The 24,542-nt window shown below is 64.6% G+C and overlaps 3 protein-coding genes across 7 annotated transcripts in view; 1 reads left to right on the top strand and 2 right to left on the bottom strand.

The window, feature by feature from the left end:
- The first annotated feature begins 23 nt into the window (after positions 1–23).
- Positions 24–24,068, top strand: CTU2 (cytosolic thiouridylase subunit 2). Of its 4 annotated transcripts, XM_082437144.1 has the most exons (16): positions 24–175; positions 1,515–1,713; positions 16,652–16,726; positions 20,138–20,216; positions 20,348–20,407; positions 21,151–21,211; positions 21,602–21,711; positions 21,822–22,078; positions 22,206–22,341; positions 22,527–22,658; positions 22,923–23,014; positions 23,097–23,200; positions 23,302–23,434; positions 23,563–23,632; positions 23,727–23,785; positions 23,870–24,068. In XM_082437144.1, the coding sequence occupies exons 5-16, from the start codon at positions 20,387–20,389 to the stop codon at positions 23,943–23,945; spliced, it is 1,251 nt and encodes a 416-aa protein (XP_082293270.1). In that variant the 5' UTR covers positions 24–175; positions 1,515–1,713; positions 16,652–16,726; positions 20,138–20,216; positions 20,348–20,386; the 3' UTR covers positions 23,946–24,068. The 4 variants fall into 4 exon arrangements, with proteins under 4 accessions (XP_082293270.1, XP_082293269.1, XP_082293271.1 ...); XM_082437143.1 differs by lacking the exon at positions 24–175 and having other exon boundaries at positions 1,521–1,713; positions 22,206–22,251; XM_082437145.1 differs by lacking the exons at positions 24–175; positions 1,515–1,713 and adding an exon at positions 15,934–16,027.
- Positions 6,512–15,785, bottom strand: RNF166 (ring finger protein 166). Of its 2 annotated transcripts, none has more exons than XM_082437149.1 (6): positions 15,509–15,785; positions 10,331–10,487; positions 8,902–9,098; positions 8,521–8,635; positions 8,324–8,431; positions 6,512–7,508 (listed from the first exon to the last, which is right to left on the bottom strand). In XM_082437149.1, the coding sequence occupies exons 1-6, from the start codon at positions 15,661–15,663 to the stop codon at positions 7,443–7,445; spliced, it is 798 nt and encodes a 265-aa protein (XP_082293275.1). In that variant the 5' UTR covers positions 15,664–15,785; the 3' UTR covers positions 6,512–7,442. The 2 variants fall into 2 exon arrangements, with proteins under 2 accessions (XP_082293275.1, XP_082293276.1); XM_082437150.1 differs by having other exon boundaries at positions 8,986–9,098; positions 15,509–15,774.
- The window catches only part of PIEZO1 (piezo type mechanosensitive ion channel component 1 (Er blood group)), a 55,130-nt gene continuing 54,624 nt past the window's right edge, over positions 24,037–24,542 (bottom strand). Inside the window, exon 51 of the mRNA XM_082437156.1 lies at positions 24,037–24,479. Within this exon, the coding sequence (XP_082293282.1) occupies positions 24,230–24,479 (250 nt within the window). The 3' untranslated portion in view covers positions 24,037–24,229. The remainder of the gene's footprint in view (positions 24,480–24,542) is intronic.

A 24,542-nucleotide genomic window follows, 5' to 3' on the forward strand; every position in this document is an offset into this window, starting at 1 on the left:
GACCCCGGGGCCTGGCGCGCCCACTCGACGTGGACTGAAGGGCGGAGGTCAGGGCTGGGCGGAAGCCGAGCTGGGCTCAGTCCACGCTGGGGTGGGAGCGTGCGCCGAGCCCCGCCTCGGAGAACCCTGCTCCAGCGTGTTACACCCGCCCCGCCTCCTGCGCAAACCCGCAACGGTAGGTTTGACGAGCAGCGGCCCGGAACCGGCTGACAGGCTAGAGTGGCGGCCAGGGGCTCGGCCGGCCTGGCAGAGGAGACCGTGCTTTAGGAGTTGGCCCCAGGCCTCCAGAAAGCTCATTTGTGGGAGAAAGGACACCGCTGGGCGTTCCGGAATTCCCAGGGGTTCAGACAGGCGGCGTGGGAAGTGTAATCACAGAGGGCGTTGCATGTGCCCGCTGCTGCAGCCTGGTCTGTGACCCGGGCAGCCTCACCTCCTTCAGTATCCTTTGGAGTCCTCGGTGCCACCAAGAGCCAGCCATGCCTGGGTGTCTGGTCCCTTTTGATGTGGACGTTTCAGGAGTTCAGGGGTCAGTCTCTGGCGGGGGGCGAGGACACACTGCCAGGCCCCGGAGAGCCGCCAGGCGCTGCCATGGCTGTGCAGGAGGCCTGCCTTCAGAGGCCCAGGTGCCACGTGCAGCCTGGCGCGCTCTGCCAGTTGTGGGCCTGGAGACAAGGTGGAGGTGGTGGGGAGTCTGCGAGGAACCGCGGAGAGACGTGAGGAGGGAGGCCCGCGTCACGCGGGGTCTTATGTGCCTTCAGTTTCGCAGGACAGAAAACAGGCTCTGAGAAGTTCCGAAGCTGTGGGATTGGGACCCGGGCAGGCACTTCCAGCCTCTCAAGGGGCGTCTGCCGCTTGGTTAGGGCGTGTGGAAGGGTAGACAGGTGGTGCGCAGGCGGGAGAAGGCGCGCGTCTCTCCCGCTGGCCTGGCCTGGCAACGTGTTGCCGTGCACGTGGCTGCCTTCTGCTTGTTCACCTGTTCCGTGGCCTCCCAAGCTTAACATGTGTACCTTCCCTTCCTTCTCCCCGTCCCAGACGTAGATGACACTTGCAGATACCTGGGCCAGCCCTGCACCCACGCTGTCCTTCCCCGCCCAGCCACCCACGGTGTGGGGCCGACCTCCTTGACCCCCGGAGGGGCACTCATGTTCTTGAGGGGCGCTCATGCACTCCCGTGGAGAAGCCGCTGATCTCATCCTGGAGACGCCCCAGGGACCCCAAGGGGCCTTAGAGCACCTCTGCGGTGGGGTGCTTCTTTCCGAGGGCTGCCATAACAAGTGACCCTAAGGGAGGTTTGAGGTCCTTGCCGACTGCTCAGAACTGCCCTCCTGTGGTCATACAGACTCACTGTTCGGCTGTGACTCACAGGGTTGTGTCTGGGCCAGACCAGAGTACCACTCACAGAGGAAAATCCGAGTGTCTGCCCTGTTCGCACCTGTGCAGCCCCAGGGAGGCGGGAGGCTGTCCCCACCTGCTCTGCGTCCCTCTGTCCTCAACACGACCACCTTGCCTTGCAGCTAAGCCCCGCACCCCGCTGTTGGAAACCAGCTCCCCTCCGGCCTCCTGGAACCGGGCTCTCCACCAGAGCAGGACCTGCAGGGACCAAAGTCCACGCTTCCTGCAGAAACCCCAGGGTCTCCCCTTGACACTTGGCGATGTCGGCTTGTGGCCACCCGCCCGCCTGCCTCTATCAGACGCTGAACAAGCGGAGCCCAGGTAAGATTGTTACACTTCCTCTTTGTTGATGTTTTCTTTCTTTCTTTCTTTAATTAATTTTTTTTTCGGCTGTGTTGGGTCTGCGTTGCTGCATGCGGTCTTTTCTCTAGTTGTGGCGAGCAGGGGCTACTCTTCGTTGCAGTGCTTGGACTTCTCATTGCGGTGGTTTCTCTTGTTGCAGAGCACGGGCTCTAGGCACGCAGGCTTCAGTAGTTGTGGCACGCGGGCTCAGTAGTTGTGGCTCGTGGGCTCTAGAGCACAGGCTCAGTAATTGTGGCGCACGGGCTTAGTTGCTCCGCGGCATGTGGGATCTTCCCGGACCAGGGCTCGAACCCGTGTCCCCTGCATTGGCAGGCGAATTCTTAACCACTGCGCCACCAGGGAAGTCCCTCTTTCTTTTTATGGGTGTGTTTTTGTGCTCTTTTTCTGTGCTTTGTATGGCGATGGTGCTTGGCTGTCTGCATAGCGTGTACGTGTGCACCTGTATCCCATTGGGTCTGGTTTTTTTACTAATTGGGTTTCATGGCCCAGCGTGGACGCCCCCTCCCTGTCAGATGCAGCCCGAGGGCCTGCCAGGTGGGAACCGCCTTCCTTCCCTCACAGCACCTGCACGAGGTCGGGTCCGTGGTGGAGGCTCAGCAATGCCTGCCGGACCAGATGGAAAAGCGTCAGGAGCCCCCGTACAGTGCGGCCCAGGCACACTCCTCCCTGGGGGTCTCTCGAGTGTAGACACGTGGGTGAAGGTACAAAGGCCCCGTGGTGGGCCTGGCTCTGGGACTCGGAATAGCGCTCAGAGCTGGGCCTTGAAGCTGGGCTCGGCCGTCCCAGGACTCTGACAGGGGCCCCCGGTGTCAGTGTGTGGCGTGTTTGTCGTGGGAGGGTGGGTGTGGCTGGACCTCCTGCCTTGGGGCATCCCCACTGCTGCTCACGGTCGCGGACCCAGCGCTCCAGCTCCCGGCACATGGGCAGATTGGTGGCCAGTGTGCATTCGGTCACCCCCAGAAGGGGGACTCCCAGCTGCTCCCAGCGGCCTGTTCCCTCTTGGGTCCTGGTTGTCGGAGGTGATTTTGGTTCTTAAATGGGGGTTCAGGGAGGGGACGCTGACCCTTCCCCCACAGCTGTGACACACAGTAGAGCCCCAGACGCTGAGCCCGGGAAGGTGATCTGGGGGCTGAGGAGGGATGCACGTGTGTGCACGTGTGTCAGTCTCGGGTATGTGCGTGTGTGCAGGTCTGCGCCCTGATGTGCACACGCACACGGGTGTGCACACGCGTCTGTGTGTGCGTGTGAGGTCGCAGGAGCGGTTCCGTGCGACACAGCGGTCAGGCGGCAGCGGGTGGGCCCAGGGCCTGGAGGGGAGAGTCTGTGGGTGCACGGCTCGGGTCCCAGCTCCGGACCCCACACTATCCTCTCGGAGCTCCTTCCCCGTCCGCGTGTGGCGCTGGGCCCTCGTACCCAGAAACTTGTTGGAGAGACCGGAGGGTCACGGGCCGCGCAGCTCTCTTCTCCGGGACCGGAAGGGGCCTGACGTCCCCGGAGCTCCCGCCGGCACCTCCAGGTCAGGTCCCGGCCCCTGGCGGCGTGGTGGGAGCAGCACAGACACAGACCGCGGACGCTGGGCACGGAAGCTTTGCTGGCGGGGGGTTGATTGTGCGCCGCTGGGGAGGTGGCCTCAGGCCCACTTGTGTGGTGGCGGCTTTGGGCCTGTCGGTCCCTGCTGCCTTGTGGTGAGTGAGTTCAAGGATCCTTCCTGGGCGCGTGTTTCGCGGGCAGACATGGGGAGCCCCGGTGTGTGAGGGTCCAGAAGGAGGCGCCGCAGCCTGGGCGTCAGCACCGGGAGACTGCCGCCCGACCGCCCGCTGTGCCCCGAGGGTGCGCCCTCCCTGCTGGGCCGCAGGCCTCAGGCCCCATGGCTGCTTGGGGGCTTGTCAAGGTGCGGCCCTGGGGCCCTCCACTGGTCCTAAGGGCTCAGAACCTCTTTCTTCCCCTGTGGAACAGGGGCAGCGAGCTGGCAGGAGGTGGCCCCGCGCCAGAGGGACCCCGAGGCCCCACCCGAGGGGTGAGGGGTGGGCCTGGCCCTCTGCGGCAGCTGGGCTCCCCGTGCCTCCCTGGACGAGGTACGAGGGGTAGACGCGCGTGTTCGCGGTTTGCTGCCAGGCCCCCGGGCATGCTTGTATTTCCTGAAGGCATGGCTGCTTTGCAACCCCCGTGAGGGGCCGGGACTTTCGGGAGGCCCCTCCGCTGGGGGCTGCATGGCCGCGCCTGGCCTCTCCGTCCACCCTTCTTCACTCAGCACCCAGAGCTCGGAGGCGCGGCTCCTGCAAGACCCAGAGGTGACACCTGTGGCCAGTCCTCGGGGGCCCTGGGGCAGGCGCTTGTGCTCTGGGCACCCTGCCCCCCTCCTGATGGCCGAGGTCACAGGTTCCCAGGGACCCAGCGGCGCCGTCTAGGCGGCAGGGTGTGTGCGGACCCCCCAGGCCGTTGTGTGACTGGGGAGGAGAGGGTGTGCGGGCCCCCGTCAGGGACGCCCTGGAGTCGCTCGGGGTCCGGGCCTCCCACCTCCACCTCACCTTTCATCCAGACTCAGAGCGGCGTCCTGCGGGCTTCAGCCTGAGGTGTCCTCGCCGGACACTGCGGCGTCTGCCGAGATCCAGCTCCCACGCAGCCCCACAGCGCGTCGGGGCTCGCCCGGTGCTCCGCCCTGGCGTCCGTCCTGGACGCCGAGTCGCCGAGCGGCCACGTGCCCAGGGCCCCGTGCGTCCTGGGCCCAGGGCGGAAGGGACAAGATCAAGGCCACGTGTGGGTGCTGCCCTGTGGCTCTTGGCCTCCGTGGCCTCTGGGGGGGCCTGGAGGGGGCTGAGCTTGGCAGGCGTCCTCGGGCGGGGGAGGGGACTAGCCACCAGCCTGTGCTCCTGGCTCCGCCCCTTCTGGGGCCCCACTGTGGCCAGGAGCCCTCGGTGATGTGGTGACGTGGTGGGTGCTGAGGCCTCCACAGGGTGAGACGTGGGGACAGTCACTGGGCATCACCTCCTCGAGGGCACCGGTGGGGTCAGGACCTGCCGAGACAGCCGTGAAGCTGTCCCCAGGACTCTGTGGACGCCGAGGGTCACGACGGACGTGTGAGGGCAGCACCATCCTCCCCCAGGCAGCGGGCGGGCAGTGGACAGGCCTGGCTGGCGTCCAGGTGGTGAACAGCCAGCTGTGCTCTGAGGGCTGGAGGGTTTAGCTGGGGATGGGATATGGGCCCGAGTGACAGCCCAGAACCACAGCCGCTGCACGTCCCAGATGAGATGTGCTGGCAGCGCCGGGGGAAGAAGCAACACGTCCTGGACGAGGGGAGGGCAGCCGGGTACAGGGGAGGGTCATGGGGCAGTGAGGTGCTGAGCTGGGGGTGGGGGAAAGGAGACGGGGCAGCGTCTGCACCTGGCATCTGGAGCCTGGCTGTCCCAGCGCTGCCACCACTGGCTCCAGGCCCCAGGGGACTGGCCAAGGCCACCCTGAGGCTCCCCTGGGTGCTGATGGGCCCTCATCCCTCTCCCCACTCGGTGAGACCTGGGAACGTGGCCTTGAGTTTGCACTTGGGGGCCGTGTGCCTGGCAGGCTGGTCGGCAGGGCAGGGCAGGAGGTGCACTTCCCTGGCGGCCGAGGTCCCAGCTCCCCCATCCTCCTGCAGGAGGGGGACTTCAGCCACACCCTTCCTTTCCCGTCAGCCCTGGGGGAGGCTGAGGCTGGGCCCGGGTGGCCCCCCGGGGACCATGTCACGGGCCTTCTTCTGGAAGGCGGCAGAAAGGACAGGCTGGCAGGTGGCATCCTCGGCTGGTGGGGTCAAAGAGCGGTCAGAGGAGAGGGTGGGCCAGTGGCTCCTAACAAAGGGTTCTGAAGGGGGGTAACGCACCCCAGGTCACAACTCTTCTCTCATGGAGACTTTTGCTTGCCCAGCCCTGCCACGGTCGAGCTCAGGAGATCCGCTTTCTCCATAGAGGAAGGGTCCAGACCACTACGTGGGGAGGCAGACAAGGAGAGCGAGGCAGGGGCTTGGCCTCGCTCTGATGACCAGCCACCTGGGCACAGCCCAGCAGGTGATTCTTGTCAGCTTTTAAAGGCCTGTGGTGACTGGGAACAGCAGGGGCCCATGGCACTGATGGTGGCCCGAGACCACCGTCCCTGGGTGGATGTTTCAGAGGAGGGCCAGGTGCCGGCCTGGGGAATGAGGGCACATGCTGGGGCACCAGGCAGGCTGCCCGGGGAGGCAGAGGAACGCCTCGAGCCAGCAGTGGGGACAGCGGCTGCAGCACGGGGACTTGGGGGGGGACGACAGTGGGGCTTCACCCCAATGGCATCCCAAAGGCCACCTGTAGGCCACCACGGCCACCTCTGGGCCCCAGCACCAGCCCCAGCCCCATTCAGACCACCCTGGCCAGGGGAGCTCAGGACAGTGCTCAGCCTGCCGGCCTCAGGTGGACCCCATCCCAGGACGAGGAGGTGAGCGCCGCTGCCCAGGAAACCTTGGCCCGGGCTTGTCGCAAGGAGAGGTGGCCAGGCCGGCAAGTGAGGGCACAAGTTGAGGGGAACAGGGTCCGGGGGGCGGTCAGGACCAGAAGGGGCCGCGGCCCAGCTCATCCCAGACACGGAAACGGCCTCTGCGGGGCCCCGAGGCCAGCTGTGCTCTGAGCTGGAGCTGCCTCGGGACAGACACGTGTGCCCGCGGACTTCGAGCGGAGGACGGTCCGATGACCGCACTCTGGCCCTCTGCCTTTAGTATTCACTGAAGGAAACGCACCAGCCAGGTCGCTAGAGATGCTTTGAGACATTTTATTTAAATTTTTTTTAAAGACAGCAATAATTTATGCCATGAACCAAACGAGGGTGCTGATGAGCATCTTCTGAACTGCCTGGTCACTGCCCCGGCCCCCGCGCTCTGCCACTGCTGGGGGTGGCCCTGCCGGGGGCGGGAGGTGGTCAGCTTTGGAACAGTGACAGCAGGGCCGAGGCCAAGACCCAGGCGGGAGGCCAGGAGCAGACACAGCGCCACTGCAAGTGGCCGGGCGTTGGGATTTCTTCCCGTTATTATCACAGTGACCCTGGGGAACGGCAAGGGGACCTGGGGACGTGGCCACCTCGGTCCCCGCCCACAGCGATTGCCCTGTCTCTCCTCCCCTCCCCCTACCAATCCCACAACCATTCGTTTTTTATTGTTTTTTTTAAAAAATATAATTTTGTAAACGTTCCATAAAAATACTATTATTCCTAGTCAAACACAGATATTGCAATATGAAGGGTAACTGCTCTGTCTTTGCTCTAGAAAACGTGAAAAGGTCATCACACCGGATAATATAGAAAAGTGTGGAACCTCTAGGTATCACAAAAGCCAGTACCGAGCACACGAGGGGGAAGCGTTGCCAGGTGCTGGGCCGGGGCCCCCTCTGCGCTTCCCTGCTCAGTGCCGGGGCCTGTGGGCGCGGCAGGGCCTGAAGGGTCCTCTCTGCAGGGAGGACATCATGGCTTTGAGACACAGACAGTGGCCACACTCCGTCCCAGTGGCCGGCCCCCCGAGGCCACCTGCTCAGCCCGAAGCACCGAAGAGCCGGTGACGACGGGGCCGCGGCCTCTCCTCCTGCAGCAGTGAGGGCCCCCCCGGCCCTCGAGGCGCCTTCCCAGGCAGGCCTGGGCCGCTGGAACCGGCGGGGCCTGTCCCTCGAGGCGGGGGGGCTGGGCCAGTGGCCGTGCCTTCAGTTCTCGGAGAGAGACAGGGCCAGGGCGGCCTGGAAGGCAGCCTCCTCGTCGATGCTGTAGTCCTGGAAGACAGGGAGCGGAGCTGGGCCGGGGGCGCCGGGGCCTCTCAGGGCGACCCCCCTGCCCTGGTCCGGTCACCTCACACAGACCGGCTCTGCCGCGTCCGGTCTCCCCGCCCCCCTTTGGCCCCGCACGGTCCCGGGGTCCCGGGCGCTGTGTGGTGAACGCTCTGCGGGGATGGTCTGGCTGCCCCGAGGCCCGCGCAGCGAGCCGCCCCGAGGACACCACTCCCAGTGACTGAGGGCTGGGCGGGCTGGGCGCCCGGAATCGGAGCTGTCCTTTCCCCTCAGACTCAAGAACGGGGCTTGAGATGAGCAGAGAGGCCAGGGATCCCCGTGGCATCCACCCATCGGGACCAGGCACAGGCGGAGGGAGCGGAGGGGTCGAGTCTACAGGGTCTGGTGCCTGGAGGCTGGCGGGGGACGAGCATAGCAGGGCTGGGGGCGCACAGGAGGGGAGGGCCTGCAGGAGGGTCTGCAGGTGGGGACCGCAGGTGGGAGAGGGAGAGGAAGAGCCGGAGTTTTTCCCGGCGACAAAAGTCCCCGTGGCTCTTCCCCGCGGGAAGGGCCTGTCCCCCGTGGAGGGGTCTGTGTGCCGAGGCCCCGGTGCAGAGCTGGAGAGATGGTGGCCCTGCGATGGCGCCTCCCCGAGAGGAGGCCCCGCGTGAGGAGAGCTCGCTGGCCCAGCGGTGAGGGACCCGCAGGACAGGGGGCCGCTGTGGGCCTGGTCTGCACAGCCCCAGAGCCCCTGGGCCTCTAGTGGCCACGTGGACCTCCCCGCCACCGGCACCGGGGGAGGGGGAGGGGAGGGCACCCACCACGAAGGTGTCGTAGGAGAACTTGTGCCGGTGGAGCAGGTGCTGCAGAAAGTTGGCGCTCTTGTAGCTCGGGTCGCCCCAGGGCATGGCCGCGCAGATGGGACACACCTGGGACAGAGCGGGCCGGTGAGCCTACAGGGCCTGGGAGGGCCGGGCGCGCGGGGCCAGGGTCCCGGCGGGCGGGCGGGCGGGCTCACCACGCGGTTGGGGTCGCCGCGGTGGCCGTCCACGCAGTGCTTCACCAGCTCCTGCTGGTCCAGGTTGCGGGCACCACAGTAAGGGCAGGCGAAGGTGGACCTGTTGGGGACGGCGCTGGGGCGGGGTGGGGGGTGAGTGGCACTACCCACCTTCCTACAGCCCGGCCGGCTCGCCCTCCCCCGCCCTGTGGGCTGCAGCTGCCGCGGGGCCCTGCCCCCTCTGCACCTCCCGCCGCCTAACCCCGGGCCCCCTGCTTCCCCGACACGGCTGCCCACCCTGAGAGGAGGTGTCTGACCAGCCCCAGCCTGTCTGGGGACCGTGCGTCCCTGCTGGGAGGTGAGCCGTGGGGGCCTGGCTTGGGCCCTCCTGGGGTCCCCTACCCGCAGGGGGCGAGGCCCCACCGCCCACCCCGCGAGGTAGGCCCAGAGCTGCCCCACGGAGGGGGCCCCGGCGCGGCGGCCCACCTGGGGATTGGCTGGGACGTGGGCACCACAGGGACGAACTTAGGGCAGTTGGCCATCTGCTCCTGGACCTTCACGCAGGAGGCAACGTGCACCCTCATCTTGGCCAGCGCCACCTGGGGAGGAGAGACGGGGAGGGGCCGGGCAGCGGGGCTGGGCCTCTGGCTCCCGATGCCCCGGCCCAGCAGCACTGCGGAAGTGGGGCCCGGAGGCCGAGTGAGGGAGACACAGACTCCGGACCCGAAGGCGGCTGAGCCGCACCCAGAAGCAGGCGCTCACGGCTTCATGCTGGGGCCGTGCGGGGGGGCAGTGCGCCTCCGGTCCCTGGGGAGCTGCAGGCGAGGGGCGGCCCACGAGGGGACAGGGAGGGTGTCTATTTGGGAAAAAATACCCCTTGTAACGGGAGCCAGCAGGCAAAATTCTGGACAGTCGAACATCCAGCAAACTCTTTACCAAGAGGTAGGAAACCGAACAAGATACAAGCTTCTCGGCTGCCCGCGTGGCCCGCTCTGGCTGAAGGCTGGAACCGGCTGAGCGCAGGGCAGGGGGAGGGCGCGCCGGCTGCAGAGAGCAGGCGGGAATGACCGGGAGGAGGAGGGGGCCCGGCAGCCCTCCCGGGTGGCGCACACGGGAACCTAGTTCCCAGAACCGAGGAGGCGGAGAGGGAGCAGGGTGGGCAGCCGCCTCCATGCGGGGTCCTCCTGATGCCGGCGCGGCCCCCGGCTCTGCCCAGGGTTGGGGACACTGAGCAAGCCTGCCCCCCGGGCCCGCACGTGTGGACGGAACCGAGGCCAAGGGTGGGGGCCGCCTCACACCAGAGCCAACAGCCTGCTCCGCTCTCATGCCGGGAGGGAGGGGCACGTGCGCCTGAAGGAGGCCACGGCAGCCCCTCACGGCGAGCTCAGGGCGGCCCCTGGACAGTCTGACCTTCGACCTTGAGGATAAAGCAACAGGGCTGCTGCCTACTGTGAAAACGCGGAAGAACTCGTTAACCCGAGCGACGGCAAAATCTGAAAACCTGAGTTCAAACTCCGTTGCCGGGCTGGGTCCCCCACCATGTGGTGTGCCCGCCTGAGGGGGCAGCGGGTGCGGGGACAGGGTGTGCGGGCCGGGCCCCATTGCGGTCGCCGCCTGCAGTGCGAGGGTCACTGGGGTGTCGAGGCTGCATCAGGGTGGGCTCAGCTCAGCCTGTGTCCCTGCGCCAGCCACAGCCCAGAGCCCAGGCCACACGCAGGGCCCACAGGAAGCGAGTGGAGCGGCGGGCTGCTCAACAGGGAAGGGAGGTGGCCCGTGCCCAGCTCCCCTGCGCGCCCATCAGAGCCCCCCCGGGCCAGGGAGGCTGCGGTACCTTCTTACTGCAGCCCCGGCAGGGTGCCTTGTAGGACGAAAGCTGCTTCTCCACGTGGGCGGCCTTGTCCACTTTCTTGGGGTCGAAGGGCAGGCGGCACAGTGGGCACAGGGGGGACGGCACCTGCAGGCACGGCTGGAGGCACTCCCCGCAGAACCTGCAGGGCAGACGTGGGCCTGAGGGCTGCGCTCCCCTCCATCAGCAGTAGCTGCTGGGCCTGGGTCCTGCGGGCTGGATGGGCACCGTCTGGCTAGAAGATGACCCAGGTCCCTGCCCAGCCGTGGGCTTCTGGGACCCTCCTGCCGATCCTGCGATGAGGGCTGAGCTGCAGCTGTGACCCCCCCAGGTCCCATGCTGGCCCCGCAGCCCTGGTCCCAGCAAGAGCTCTGGCTGCAGGAGGCCCAGGGCCCAACTACCAAGTGGTGATGACGCCACCTCAGGGGACTCCAGGACAGCATGGGGGACCCTGGAGACCCTCTACCCACGAAACTCTGGGGAGTAAAATCACTAACAGTGGTGAGAGGAAACCGCAGGGCCCCAGGGCCCAGGACTCATTGGATGGAGCAGGGCCAAAGCTGGCCAGGGAGTGTCACCAGCCTTGGGACAGTGCCCTCTCCCCAGGCAAGAAGGGCTCTGGCTCGGCCTGAGCAGAGGCGTAGTGGCAGAAGGGCTGTGCCCCTCTCGGCCCTGAGCTCTTGGCCATGTCCCTGGAGACGCCATGTCGTGAGGTACAAGTCCCGGCACCCCGTGTGTGCTTGGCCCCGGCAGCTGGCGTTTACAACCACCCCAGTGCTGCAGAAGAGAGTGCACTGCCCGGTGGGCAGTGGGGCAGCGGGTCGAACACTCTGAGTGGGGGCAAGAAGGGCCAGGACCTGACCGCAGAACCAGCTCGGTCCACCTCTGCAGGAAGCGCCAAGGGGACCGCTTAGCAGAGACGGGAGCCGTGGAGTGGAGGCTCCACGGCCCAGAAGAGCAAGCGCTCGGCCCCACGAGAAAGGCGGCAACTTGGCGGCCTGCAAGAAACCCGCGAGGTGTCGGGGTGTGCGCCGCTCTGCGTGCGTCTAGCAGGCTGGGCCTGCAGGACGCGAGGACGTTCCCCGAGCACACGGGTGGCTCAGCTGAGCTCAGGGGTCCCTGTCCTTTTGCCTCAGACTTTCACGTCTTTGTGGGAAGAGGCAGCCGCGGGTGACGCCGAGGCCCTCCTCCTGCACGCTGGCTTCCGTGCAGCCGCCACGGGCTCGTCACCATGGGTGCCACTCTTTGCACACAGGAAAGGCCAGGCTGGGCCTGAGGCCCATCAGAAAGTGCAGGGTTCCTGACACCCTGTTCCTGCCCACCCGTCACTTTCCGCACCTGTCGAGGGCCCACCAGGCGCTACCAGCAGCGCCCACCCCTTGGTGCTCCAGCACGTCCTCCAGGGCCGTCCCTCTCACTGGTCTTAGGAGCCAACTGGCCTAGCAGCCGGGGCAGGCCTCGCGTGTCGCCCTGTCACTGGAGGAAAGTGCTGGCTCCACGGTCACCACGGGGAGGCCGGGGGAAAATCCGCACAGGGGCGCTCACGGCAGCACCGCTCACGAGAGCCGTGGAGCCAGCCCCGTGTCCACTGACGGGCGAGGGACACAGAGAAGGTGGCCGACCCTTACGATGGGACACCACTCAGCCCAAAGGGAGCGCGGCACGGATGGATGCTGGCGCTCAGATGACCCCGAAGACGTGCTCCATGAAATAAGCTGGTCACAAAGGCCACGTGGTCTATGAGAAACATCCTGAATGGGCAGATCCACAGAGACAGGAAGCAGACCAGTGGTCGCTGGGGTGGGGGTGGGCATGGGGTTTCTTTCTGGGGTGATGAGGGCGTTCTGAGACGGACTGTGGTGAGGGCTGCTCGACGCTGTGGCTGCCCCAGGAACCAGCACACTGTGCGATGTGAACGAGGGGTGGTGTGCCCTGGAGCTGTGGCCCCGGAGCACACTCAGGACGAGTCGGCCTCGGGTCGAGGTGAAGGGTGCCTCCAGCAGGGGAGGCAGGGAAGCTGCGGCTCGGGAAGCAGGGCGGACCCTGCCTGAGCAGCCCGCCCCACTGCTGGCCTCTGTCTGGGCCCCTAAGGAGCCCGACGCAGAACCAAGTGCCCCGAGGCCCCTCCCTCTGCAGGCGCCCCGAGGCCCCTCCCCCTGCAGGCACTCCCTGCTGCCCCAGCTCTGCGCCCCCAGCACAGGCGCAGGGGAGCCGCCTGGGACCCAGGGCTCTCGGGCCATGAGCTGGAGGGACAGAGGCCTTGAGAACCCTGAGCGGAAAAGCCCGCTCCTGGCCTGGCAAAGCTCAGCGTCCCGGGTCTCTGCGGGCACTGGTGCAGGAGTGCGAGGTGCTGTGGCCGCTGAAGGTGCCACGGGGAGATGGGCTGTGAGGCTGGCCGGGTCTGGCAGCCTGAGCTCCATCCTCGGCTTTGCCACGACACTCGGGAACCGCACCCGGCCGCTCTGCTTTCCTTTTCCTTGTACAGAAAGAGTAACAGCACCTGCGTCCCAGGGCTGTGCAAGTGGGGAGGACTCAGGAAGCGTGTCAGCACCATTCCCTACGAGCCTCCTTAAACACGAGGATTTCAATTTTTCTACAGCTTTTGTTCGTAAACAAATTGCATGTGGGGACACTTCAGCACGGGGACAGTGTGACAACACTGACCAGAGGGAGTGACAGAAGAGGTACAGAGGCTGGGGGCAGCCCCGGCGGAACCAAACACTGGCCCTCAGGGAGGCCTCATCAGAGGGTCAGAAACAGCTGGACAGGGCTTCCCTGGTGGCGCTGTGGTTAAGAATCACCTGCCAATGCAGGGGATGCGGGTTCGAGCCCTGGTCCAGAAAGATCCCACATGCCGCGGAGCAACTACGCCTGTGCGCCACAACTACTGAGCCCGCGTGCCACAACTACTGAAGCCCGTGAGCCACAACTACTGAGGCTGCACTTCTAGAGCCCGCGAGCCACAACTACTGAGCCCACGTGCCTAGAGCCCGTGCTCCGCAACAAGAGAAGCCACCGCAATGAGAAGCCCGCGCACCGCGATGAAGAGTAGCCCCCGCCCGCCGCAACTAGAGAAAGCCCGCGCGCAGCAACGAAGACCCAACACAGCCAAAAATGAATAAAATAAATTTTTTTTTTAAAAAAAGAGGAAGCCATACAAGGCTAAATTCCTTTATAAAAAGAAAAAAAGAAACAGCCGGGCAGCTTCTGGTTCCGGATGTGGCTCACCGCCCAGGCCGTCCCCTGAGTGTGACAGATCACTGGCTCTGTCTGGGGCCCCGGGGGACTTCATGGGAGCGCTTCCACACTCTCTACCGAGGCACCTCCTGCCTCTGGGCTCCTGCTCAAAAGCCCTCCCTGTGACCTGTCCCCTTCTGTCTCGTGCCGGAGCATGAGTCTCGGCCCCTGGCAGGGCTGCTGTCACCTCCAGAAAACCTGTGTTGTGGAAGGAGACTGCCACAGTTAGGGAGCTGGGGGTGGGGGTGCGGGGTGGATAACCAGACCACCAACAGACTTTTTAGAAGGAGAGATGTGAGTCTTTAAATCTTTCACGTTCATTTGCACACATGCCTTCAAGACACCGGAAAAGAAACTTATGGAAAGTAAGTACGAGGCAGAGATGGAACAGCCAGGAGGTTTGTTTACACCAGCAGGTAGAGCCAGGGAGAAAGTCTTTTTAAGGCAGAAGCTGAAGAAGAGGCTCTTGCAGGACCAGCCTCAGAAACAGGAGAAGAGGGGACAGATTCTGCCAAGAAGAGCACGGGGGAGTGGGGTTTATAGAAGAATACGCTTGCACAGCAGTTTGTGTATTTCTGTATTCTGAAAACCACCTTTTAAGAAAAGACTTATTTGGAAAAATAGAAAACAGATTTGTGCTGACCAGAGGCCCGAAACCCCACAGCCCAGGGCTGGGTGAGTGTTGATACCAACCCGAAGCCCAGGAAAGGCTTTCTAAAATTGGGCCTGGGACAAGCACTACAGCTCTCTCAGTGATGGGCTGGAAGAAGCTGAACACACTTGACAACACCCACTGCTGTGTGCTGACGAGAGCAGTGCTGTGCAGGGGCTGCCCCTGCGGAAACGCCACACGCAGCACGAAGACGTGAGGCACAGCGCCTTCAGGACAAGTCAGCGGTGCTCTCCCCGTGTGGGCAGGTAGGTCCCCGTGCTGCCTGCCAGTGTGTGTGTGTGTGTGTGTGTGTGTGAAGGCTTGCTGGCTCCTGACACGGTTCCTGCCACCTCCCTGGGTGATAAGCAGCACACACACCCAGCGGTTGCAACTCCCTCTTTGTATCAGGAACCTTCCAGGTCATCTGCCTTTGTTTGCAAAATGTTCAAACACCGAGCCTGGGTGAATCTCGGCCCCACCTCCTCAGCAGCTCTGCTGGCAGCGAAGCCCTCCTGCCCCCTCTCCCCACCCTGCTAATTCCACTCAAGAGCTGTATTATTCAGCCACTCCAGAGAGTTGGAGAGCCGACACCGTGATCTCAGCCCCCTCCTAAACAGGCTGGCAGCTCCCAGAAGCCTTGAGTGCAGCACTTGGCTGGGAGGAGAGCCACATCCTCAGGTTTCTGTTCCTGAAACAACCCGGCCCTGACACAGCTGGAAACCCTAGCAAGATGTGTGGCATCTGGTCCCCCGAGGGCCAGCCTGCCTGGCTGCTCAGTGATCTATGTGACCCAAGTTCTCCATCAGAACAAAACAGCACCAGACTCCAAACAAGCCCCTGCCCAAACTTTAGGGAACTCCTCTGCAATCAAGACAAGCAGACAGCGGGTCCAAAAAAGAGTTGACGGCAAAAGGCACAAGGCATTTATTTACAACTGCCCACCCCAGTCTCCACGGGACCAGATGGAAGGCGACCTGCGCAGAGGTCGTGCCCGCTGCCCTGTGAGTCCCCGGGGAGGCTCATCTATGCCGTCAGCGGCCCCGGGCACTGCCCGTTAGAGACCGGGCAGGGCTGCAGGTCGGTCCTGTCTGCCGACGGGGTGATCGGATCGAGAGCCCGGGGCGAGCGGGCGGGCAGGAGGCTGGGCTGAGGCGGATGGACGCGCCCAGAGGGCAGAAACGGCGCTGCGCGAGTCCTCGCGCGCCAAGGCGGCTGCAGAGCCCTCCCCGCAGCGGCGGCCGACCCCGCGGCCTCCCGGAGGCCGGCGCACTCACGTGTGTCCGCAGCTGCCGATGGCCACGGGCCGATGGTAGACTTCCAGGCAGATGGGGCAGCTGTACTGCGCCTCCAGGCCGCTGTCGCCGCCCGCGGGCCCGCCCGGCGGCTGCCGCTGCTGAGCCGAGGCCACCAGGCTGCGGAACATCGCCATCCCGGGGCCCGGCCCGCCGCCGCCGCCGTCGCCGCCCCTGTCCCGGCCAGGCCCGGCCCGGCCCGGCCTGCACGTCACGGCCGCGCCGGCTCCGAGTTGACGTCATACGGAGCGCCCGCCCCCGGCCCGCGCGTCATGGCCGCGCCGGCGCCGAGATGACGTCATACGGAGCGCCCGCCCCTCGCCCGCGCGTCACGGCCGCGCCGGCGCCTTGGTGATGTAGTCAGGGCGCGCCGCCGCCGCCGCCGCCGCCGCCGCCGCCGCCGCCGCCGCCGCCGCCGCGTGTAACGCGACACGGAGCAGCCATGTGCGAGGTGGGCGAGGACTATCGGGCGCCCGCGGGGCAGCCGCCGCCACGGCCCGGGTAAGAGTTGGGCGGCCGCACCCGCCGCTTTCTTTCCGGCGCTCCCGCAGACGGCGAGCCCTGCCCCGAGGGGCCGGCCCGCGCTTTGCGCTCAGGGCCCTGGGAGGCCTTCCGAGGGCGGGGCCCAGGAGCCCCGGAATCTCAGGTCGGGGATGGACCTCGCTCCGCAGCACCCGGAGAGTGCCTGGCAAGCCCGTGGTAAACACTGTGCGCTCTCGCACCTCTAATTCTTGTAGCCAGTGGGACGGCTTCGCCGCTGACCAAGCTGTCCTTACAGGGAGGCGAGGAAAGTCGGTCTCCCTGTCCCTTCTACCCACTGGCTCCACTTCTCCCTTCCAGGGCCGCAGAGAGCGAGTTGTCTGTCTTGTGCCAGGCCCTGAGAGATTGAGCCCACTGAGCTTGCTTTAACAGACTGAAATCTCTCTAGGGCCCTGGTCTTTCCCCAGAGTGGTAGTTTGGATAAGATACAAGCCGTGGTTTGTGTGGTGCGGCGCCCCCGCCCGCCGCCGCCAGTGACCTCTCGTACAACAGCTTGGGATGAGAAACAGGCTACGGTCTCCCTGAAGCCCCCGGGAGAGGGGTGTAACCTGTGTTCCTGTTCTCTCTTCCCCCCCACGTCTCAAGCCGTGAGCAGAAATGTGTGAAGTGCAAGGAAGGCCTGCCTGTCGTGGTGATCCGAGCCGGAGATGCTTTCTGCAGGTGAGGCATGGAGGTGGCAGGCGACCTGGTACACACGGTCTCACTCAGTAACCAGGACTGCCCCCTATCTGTGGCTTGTCTTTTTTTTTTTTAATTAATTTTATTTTTTATTTATTTTTTGCTGTGTTGGGTCTTCGTTGCTGTGCGCGGGCTTTTTCTAGTTGAGGTGAGCGGGGCCTACTTTTCATTGCAGTGTGCAGGCTTCTCATTGTGGTGGTTTCTCTTGTTGCAGAGCACGGGCTCTAGGTGCGCGGGCTTCAGTAGTTGTGGCACGTGGGTTTCAGTAGTTGTGGCTCACGGGCTCTAGAGCGCAGGCTCAGTAGTTGTGGCACACGGGCTTAGCTGCTCCGCTGCATGTGGGATCTTCCCGGACCAGGGCTCGAACCTGTGTCCCCGCCATTGGCAGGCAGATTCTTAACCACTGCAGCACCAGGGAAGCCCTGTGGCTTTGTTTCTTGCTTTTGAAAGCATCTTACCACTTCACTCCTGCTTCTAACGTCCTGCTGGCATGTCTGTGTATGTGCAGGTTTCCTGTGTGAGTGCCATTCTCCCATCATCCAGCCATTGGTCAGGTGGCAGGAAGGTATTGATGGAGCTTAGGGGGAGACTTGGGAGTGAAAGTGCAGAGTGGTGTGCGGGAAGAGCTCTTTGGGGCAGCTGGAACGCATATAGGGGCAGATTGGAGCAGCCTGGGGTCTCTGGCAGGTGCTCTTCATGATGCTGTTTGACTTGTGAGAGAGGGAGAGGGATGGAAGGTGGGCTGTAGCCTTCTCCCAGCTCTGGGAGGACCTTTGGACAGCAGGGGCTTATTCCCAGAGAGGCCTGAGCATATTCCGTTTTATCTGACGCTCTCTGTGGCCCTGTCACATCGCCCTTGAATCATAACTTCCAATGTCTGATCACGTTCACTGGATTCATAGCTCCACAAGGGCAGGGCCTGTCTCCCGTTTTATACCTAGGGATTTCTGGTGACGTTGCATGCTTTGCATAGCGAACGAACGCATGTTGAATGAGTGATGGGCTCACATTTTTAAATTGGTCTTCCAGAGTACTGGACTCTGCTTTCTAAGTTTCCAAAAGAGAAACCGAAGGGAGGGAATAAGTTGTTTTCCCCAGACTTTCTCATACCTGCCTATCTTTGGGGGGGCCTAGTAGACTTGGTGTGTGCCATCAGGAAATACGTTTTAGGCAAGGAAGTCACTGCTTTAAGCACGTAAGAGCATCTAGAAACGATTATCTCTCCAGTCTGCTTGGAGAACTCACAGGTAAGAAGAGAGGCCACAGTGACTCCTTCTGGGCCCAAAGCTCCCCCTCCCCCGCTTGCTTAGTCCCGGGAAGAGGTGGGAGGCTGATTTTCCAGGTTGCAGGTTCTGGCAGTCTACGTTTTGAGCAAGTTTCCTCAGTGACGGAGAGGTTCAGCATGTCGGAAACCCTGGCCTTGCCTGACCCACAGGGCGCGTGTGGTTTCAGGAGGCTAGTGGTGCTGGGGAGACATGGGTGCAGCAGCCACGGGCCCCTCTCTGCCGCCCTGAGCATCTGTGTCTGCTTGAGGGGCCTCCCTGGCCCGACCTTCCAGGAGTCACTCCCATGGCTGGTCTCCTGGGGTCCCTGGAGCCCCAGTGATTTGCTGCCACAACCGAGTTGAGTTACCATCCACAGAGGTGCCTCGGGGTGTTTGGTCGGCAGTTAATAAGTGGTGCCTGCTGGGCGCTGGGGGGATTGCTGTGATACCAGCACGTCCGCACAGGAAGAAGGAAGTAGATGTGGGGGCAGAGCCCCAGGCTTGGGGCCGTGCTGCTCCGCCTTGGCTGCCTGCTGGGGAGCGAGCTTGCTTTCTCTCTCGTGCTCTTTCTTCCTTCCTTTCCCTCCCTTCCCTTTCTTCCCTTTTTTCCTTTCCTTCCTTCTTTTCTGTCTCTCCGTCTCTCTTTCTCCCTCTCTTTTTTTTTCTCCCTTTCTTTCTCTCTCCCTTGCGTTTCTCCTTTCCTTCCTTCCCATCTTTCTGTCTTTTCGTCTCTCTCTTTTTTTCCTTTCTTTCTTTTCTTCTTTCTTCCTTTTCTTTCTTACACTTTTTTCTTTTTTTTATATGCAGCATTTGTTTATTTATTTTGGCCGTGCCGGGTCTTAGTTGCGGCATGCGGGATCTTCATTGCAGCATGCAGACTTCCTGGTTGTGGCATGGGGACTTCTTAGTTGCCACATGTGGACTTAGTTGCGGCATGTGGGATCTAGTTCCCCGACCAGGGATCGAACCTAGGCCCCTGGCATTGGGAACGTGGAGTCTTACCCACTGGACTACCAGGGAAGTCCCCGTTTGTTTCTTTTTTCCCTCCCTCCCTCTTCTCCCTTCCCTTCCCTTCCCCCTTCCCTTCCCTTCCCTTCCCTTCCCTTCCCTTCCCTTCCCCCTTCCCTTCCCTTCCCTTCCCCCTTCCCTTCCCTTCCCCCTTCCCTTCCCTTCCCTTCCCTTCCCCCTTCCCTTCCCTTCCCTTCCCCCTTCCCTTCCCTTCCCCCTTCCCTTCCCTTCCCCCTTCCCTTCCCTTCCTTCCTTCCCTTCCTCTCATCCCGTGCGGCTTGCGGGATCTTAGTTCCCCAACCGGGGGTTGAACCCGGGCCACGGCAGTGAGAGTGCCAAGTCCTAACCACTGGACTGCCAGGGAGCTGCACTGGGGAGCTTTTAGACGTGGGTGCCTGGGTCTCACCTGATACATCCTGACGTGGTCGGCCTGAGTGATTCTCATGTGCGGCCAAGGCTAAGAACCTCTGACCTGGTGAGCCCCAGGCTCAGCTGGAAGGCTGACCAAGAATGCAGAGTTCCAGGCCCTGTCGAAGTTATGGTTCTCCGCGTTTGTGGGAGCCTCCTGGGCATTTCTAGAGGCCAGTGTGGGCCTTTAGGATGCTGGTCCCCGACCCCACAGCCTGCTCAGTGCCTCCCCATGGGGGTCTTGGAAGGGGTCAGCTCCTCTGCCTAGGGAAGGGTCAGGGTGGCCTTGCCCTGTGCATGCGCTTCCATCCCTTCCGCCAGCTGGGCCTTCCTGAGTAGCTGCAGGTACAGGAGCTGCCTGGGCTCTGGGCCCCTCAGGCGTTGGTTCACAGTGGTGAGAACTGGGGGGCGACCCAAGCGGGTGGTGAGAACTGGGGGGCGACCCAAGCGGGCCTTCCTGTGTGATGTGAGGCTCATCCTGGGGCAGCCACAGTTGGTGGGAACCCCTCAACCCTCGCTCCCCTCGCCAGTCTTTGGGCGCAGCCTCGACGTCAAGACACTGCTTTGAAGGGTGGAGGTTGCGAAAAGAGAACGTCACCCGGCGGAGCATCAGGCTGTCCTCCTACGAGGCAGGGGCGGGCAGCTTCCCCGCCCTCGTGGCGGGCGGGTGGCCTGGGCAGCGTTGCCGCAGCTGCTGGTGGTCTGCATTGCAGGGACTGTTTCAAGGCGTTTTACGTCCACAAGTTCAGAGCCGTGCTTGGAAAGAACCGGCTGATCTTCCCGGGGGAGAAGGTAGGGTGTGGCGCCCCCTCCCGCAGGCGGCCTGTCCCAGCCGCATCCCGCACGCCTGGACTCGGGGGGTGGCTTCACGTCCAGGGACGTCCGTGGGCGCGGTGCCTCTGGTGATGTTGCTTCTCCCCCAGGTGCTCCTGGCGTGGTCCGGGGGGCCTTCGTCCAGCTCCATGCTCTGGCAGGTCCTTGAGGTACGCCTGCACACCATCCTCCTGCGCCCAGGCTGTGCCTGGCCGAGCTCCAGGGTGGGGGGCTGGCACCGAGGGGCTCTTGCTTGGGGCTGGGGAGAAAGGCCCACTCCCCAGCTAGGACGCCCGAGGGCTCTGGGACGTGTGCACAACGGGCACAGGCCCCGGAAGCGGTGTCCGGAGTGCCCAGCCACGTGCCGGTTTAGCGCCCCGTCTCTTTGCTGGACTGCGTTAGAAACACGTTGCTGGGAAGCCGTGTGTGCCACGCCAGAGCGCCCCTCAGAGTGTCCCAGGGCCCAGGGCCCTCCTCGCTGTCCTGGTGGTGTGTCAGGACAGTGAAACGAGCAGGCATTTCAGGGGCCTAGAGGGCCTGGTTCTGGTGGGGGTCAGGGTGGCTTCCCTGAGAAGTTTGAGGGGAGACCCGGAGGAGCCGGGGTGCGGCCGGGTGGCGGAGGGGCCGGCGGGGGGCATGGGGGCGGTGCCCCGGCAGGCCCAGCTTGGGCGTCGGAGGCCTTGGCCCGCGTGGGACACGCACGGATTCCCTGGGCTCTGTGAGGGGCTGTGGGGCAGTCTGTCCCAGGGCTAACGGGAGGCGGCCCAGGGCTCCAGCACAGCGCTTCTGTGCTTGGCCTTCTGTGCTCGCCTCCTGGTCCCCTAGCCCCGGCCGGAGGGTGCGAGAGCAGCGGCCCGCCCGGCTCTGTCCAGCACCTGGCTGCGGACCTGAGGCCCTCTCATGTCCACCCCAGGGCCTGAGTCGAGATTCTGCCAAGAGACTGCGTTTCGTGCCAGGGGTTGTCTACGCTGATGGTACGTGTGGCTGCTTCTCCCGGGCCGTGGCGCTCGGCTGGGCCCACTGACGGCTGGCGCTGTGCCCACACAAAGCCCTGGCGGGGGCGTTTCTCTCGAGACGATGCCCGTGTTTGACAGGCAGCACCGCTGCTGTCTTAAATCTCAGACCGTCCAGGATTGGGCAGGAGCGTCTGCCTGGCGTCTGTCACAGGGTCAAGGGCACTGAGTGAGAAGGGGGAGTTCGTTGCCCTTCTCTGCCCCTCTTCTCTCCCCAACCAAAACAGAGAACCCACCAGCCACTCTGAAAATGCCCTCCAAGGAGACAGGTCAGCGTCCAGAGACTGCTGCCCTCCAGGGTGCAACGGCCTTGGCCCTGACCTTACTGTCCTTTCTGCCTGCGGTTCTCAGAGGGAGCAGCGTGTGGCCAGAGCCCGGAGGACAGAGCAAAAACTGTGGCCGAGGCGAAGCTGGTCTTGCAGAGCGTCGGCTTCCCATGGCACATCGTTGCCTTGGAAGAGGTGGGCAGGTTGTCCCTGTTAGAGCGCCTGGGGGTGGCTGCTGGGTGTCCACGAGGGGCGGGCTGGCCCTCACGCACTCCCCACCCCCCCTCCCCCAATACACACACAAGGTGTTCAGCCTGCCGCCCTCTGTGCTGCGCTGCTCTGCCCGGGAGCCGCTGGGGACCGAGGGAGCCTACAAGGCGGCCGTGGACGGTTTCCTGCAGCAGCAGCACGCCCTGGGCGAGGAGCAGCAGAGCCTGCCCTGCCCCCCGCGCCCCCCGATCCGGGCTGGGCCACCCACAGCCAGCCAGACTGAGGCTCTGTCCACGCTGTTCAGCTCAGTGGAGACGCTGACGGCCAAGGAGGAGCTTCTGCGGACACTGCGGTGAGTCCCCTGCCACCCCAGGGTGCCAGCCCCGTCCCCCCCACCCGGTTCCTGAGACCCTCTCTACCCTGCCCCCCGGAGTTCTGGCCCTCCCTGGGCCCCTGAGACCCCCTGCCCTGCCCTGCAGGACCCACTTGATCCTGCACGTGGCCCGGACCCACGGCTACTCCAAGGTGATGATGGGGGACAGCTGCACCCGCCTGGCCATCAAGCTCATGACCAGCCTGGCACTGGGGAGAGGGGCCTTCCTCGCCTGGGACACGGTGCGCCTGCAGGCTGCCCAGGGCCCCGTCCCCACCCTCCTGGCCCCTTTCTCCACGCGGTGTCTCCTGAGTCGGGTTGCCCGTGAGGCAGGGGGAGCCCGTGACCCCCCAGCTGGCAGGGAAGGGGGGGTGCTGTGAGCTGGTCAGCTGCGGGCGGCAGGGAACGCTGTGCCCCCCACCCCCAGGGCTTCTCAGACGAGCGACACGGCGACGTGGTGGTGGTGCGGCCCATGCGCGAGCACACACTTAAGGAGGTCGCCTTCTACAACCGCCTGTTTGCCGTCCCCTCCGTCTTCACACCGGCCGTTGACACCAAGGTCGGCGGTGCCCGCGCCACGTGCCGTGCCCTCCGGGAAGGGGCTCTCGGGGGAGGAGGGTGCCCAGCTGGGGGTCATGCACGTGGGGGAGGGACAGTGGGGCAGCATGACCTTTCTCAGGGATGCTTTGTCTAACGACAGAGACGCTTTAGAGCAGGGACCCTGGCTGGCTCCACCGCAGACCCTCGGGCTGGTGGTGTAGAGGAGCCCGTGCTCCCTGCTCTCAGGAGGCCCTGACCGGCCCCTTTGTCCCGTTGCTCCTAGGCCCCCGAAAAGGCCAGCATCCACCGGCTGGTGGAGGCCTTCATCCTCAGGCTGCAGGCCCAGTTCCCCTCCACGGTCAGCACCGTGTACAGGTGGGCGTGTGTGGGTACTGGGAGGGGTGCCTGGGAGGGAGTGGAGCCCCCCAGCCGACGGTGCCCTGTCCCCCACCCCCAGGACGAGCGAGAAACTGGTCAAGGCGCCCAGGGATGGCTGTGCTGCCGGCACCCCCGGCCCCCGCTGCCTGCTCTGTATGTGCGTGCTGGATGTCGACACTGCTGGTGTGTCCTCGCCTTCACAGGGTGCCGGGGGGAGGGGCACCGGCGAGCGGGTGTTGGGGTTCCGCGCCTCCGAGGTCCCCTCAGCTCCTCTCTGCTTGCAGACAGTGCCACAGCTTTTGGGGCTCAGACCTCCTCGCAGCTCCCCCAGACGCAGCCCCCCGTCGCACAGGCTGAGGCGCCCACCATGTCCTGCTGCTGCACTGGGATGGGCGGGGCCCGGCACTGCTGCAGGACGTGAGTCCCTGCCTTGTCCCGTCAGCCCCACCCCCCATGGTCGGCACCTCGCGGCTGCACGGGGGAGGGGGTGCCCTCGGGCCCTTGCTGAGGGCAGAAGCGGCTCTCAGCGCATTCTGCTTACGCAGGGAGGAGGACCCCCGGGCCCGTGTGATTGAGCAGCTGTGCTATGGCTGCCGTGTGAACATGAAGGACTTGGTGAGTGGAAGCCCCTCTCCCGGGTGAGGGGGCAGGCGGGCACTGGCCTGGGTTTGTGCCGCGCAGCCCTGGCACCGTCAGCTCTCTGTTGCAGCCCTCCCTGGACCCCCTGCCACCCTACATCCTGGCCGAGGCCCAGCTCCGCAGCCAGAGGTACTGCCTGCTCTGCTGGGGTGGGCGGGGGGTGGCTAGGAGGGGTCCTTCCGGGTCTCGGTTCCCACCGTGCGGCTTCCCCAGGGCCGAGGCTGAGCAGATCCAGGAGTACCTACTGGAGGACCGTGAGGACGAGGACGCACGGCCTGGCGAGAGCTGAGCCCGAGGACCGGCGCCTGGGCCAGGAGGCCCCGGGCCTCACCCTAGGCAGAGCAGGAAGGCAAGGATGGGCGGCTGGCCTGTGACCCCCGTCTGTATAAATAAAAAGGTTTTAATTAGAAAACTCTACAGTACGAGTGGGGAGGGGGCGCCGGGCCGCCAGGCCCCGCAGGGAGGGCGGGAAGAGACAGCAGTGCTGTGCCGGGCCGGGGGCCGCAGCTTCCGGTGACAGCGGCATCAGGGCCCGGGGGCCGGGACGAGGCTCCGCCCCCGCCGCCAGCGGCCCTAGTCCTTGTCGCGCGTCCACTTGATCATGGTCTCGGGCGAGCGGTACAGGAAGATGAGTTTGGCGTACAGCTCCTCCTCCAGCTCCAGCTCCCGCGTCTCCCGCACCAGGAAGATGTCCTGGCAGAGCTTGAGGATGCGGTCCACGCACGGCAGCTCCTCAAACATGATGGAGTGCGAGATCTCGCTGAAGAAGCCGCGCACGAACTTGCCGATGACCAGCACGATGGACACGTACAGCCCCATGATGCTGCAGGCGGGCGGGTGAGTGCGTGTCGGGGCTACGGACCGGCCCGCACCCCAACCCCATGCC

This window comes from Balaenoptera physalus, assembly GCF_965194825.1.
Source record: "Balaenoptera physalus genome assembly, chromosome: 19".
Lineage (NCBI taxonomy): Eukaryota > Metazoa > Chordata > Mammalia > Artiodactyla > Balaenopteridae > Balaenoptera > Balaenoptera physalus.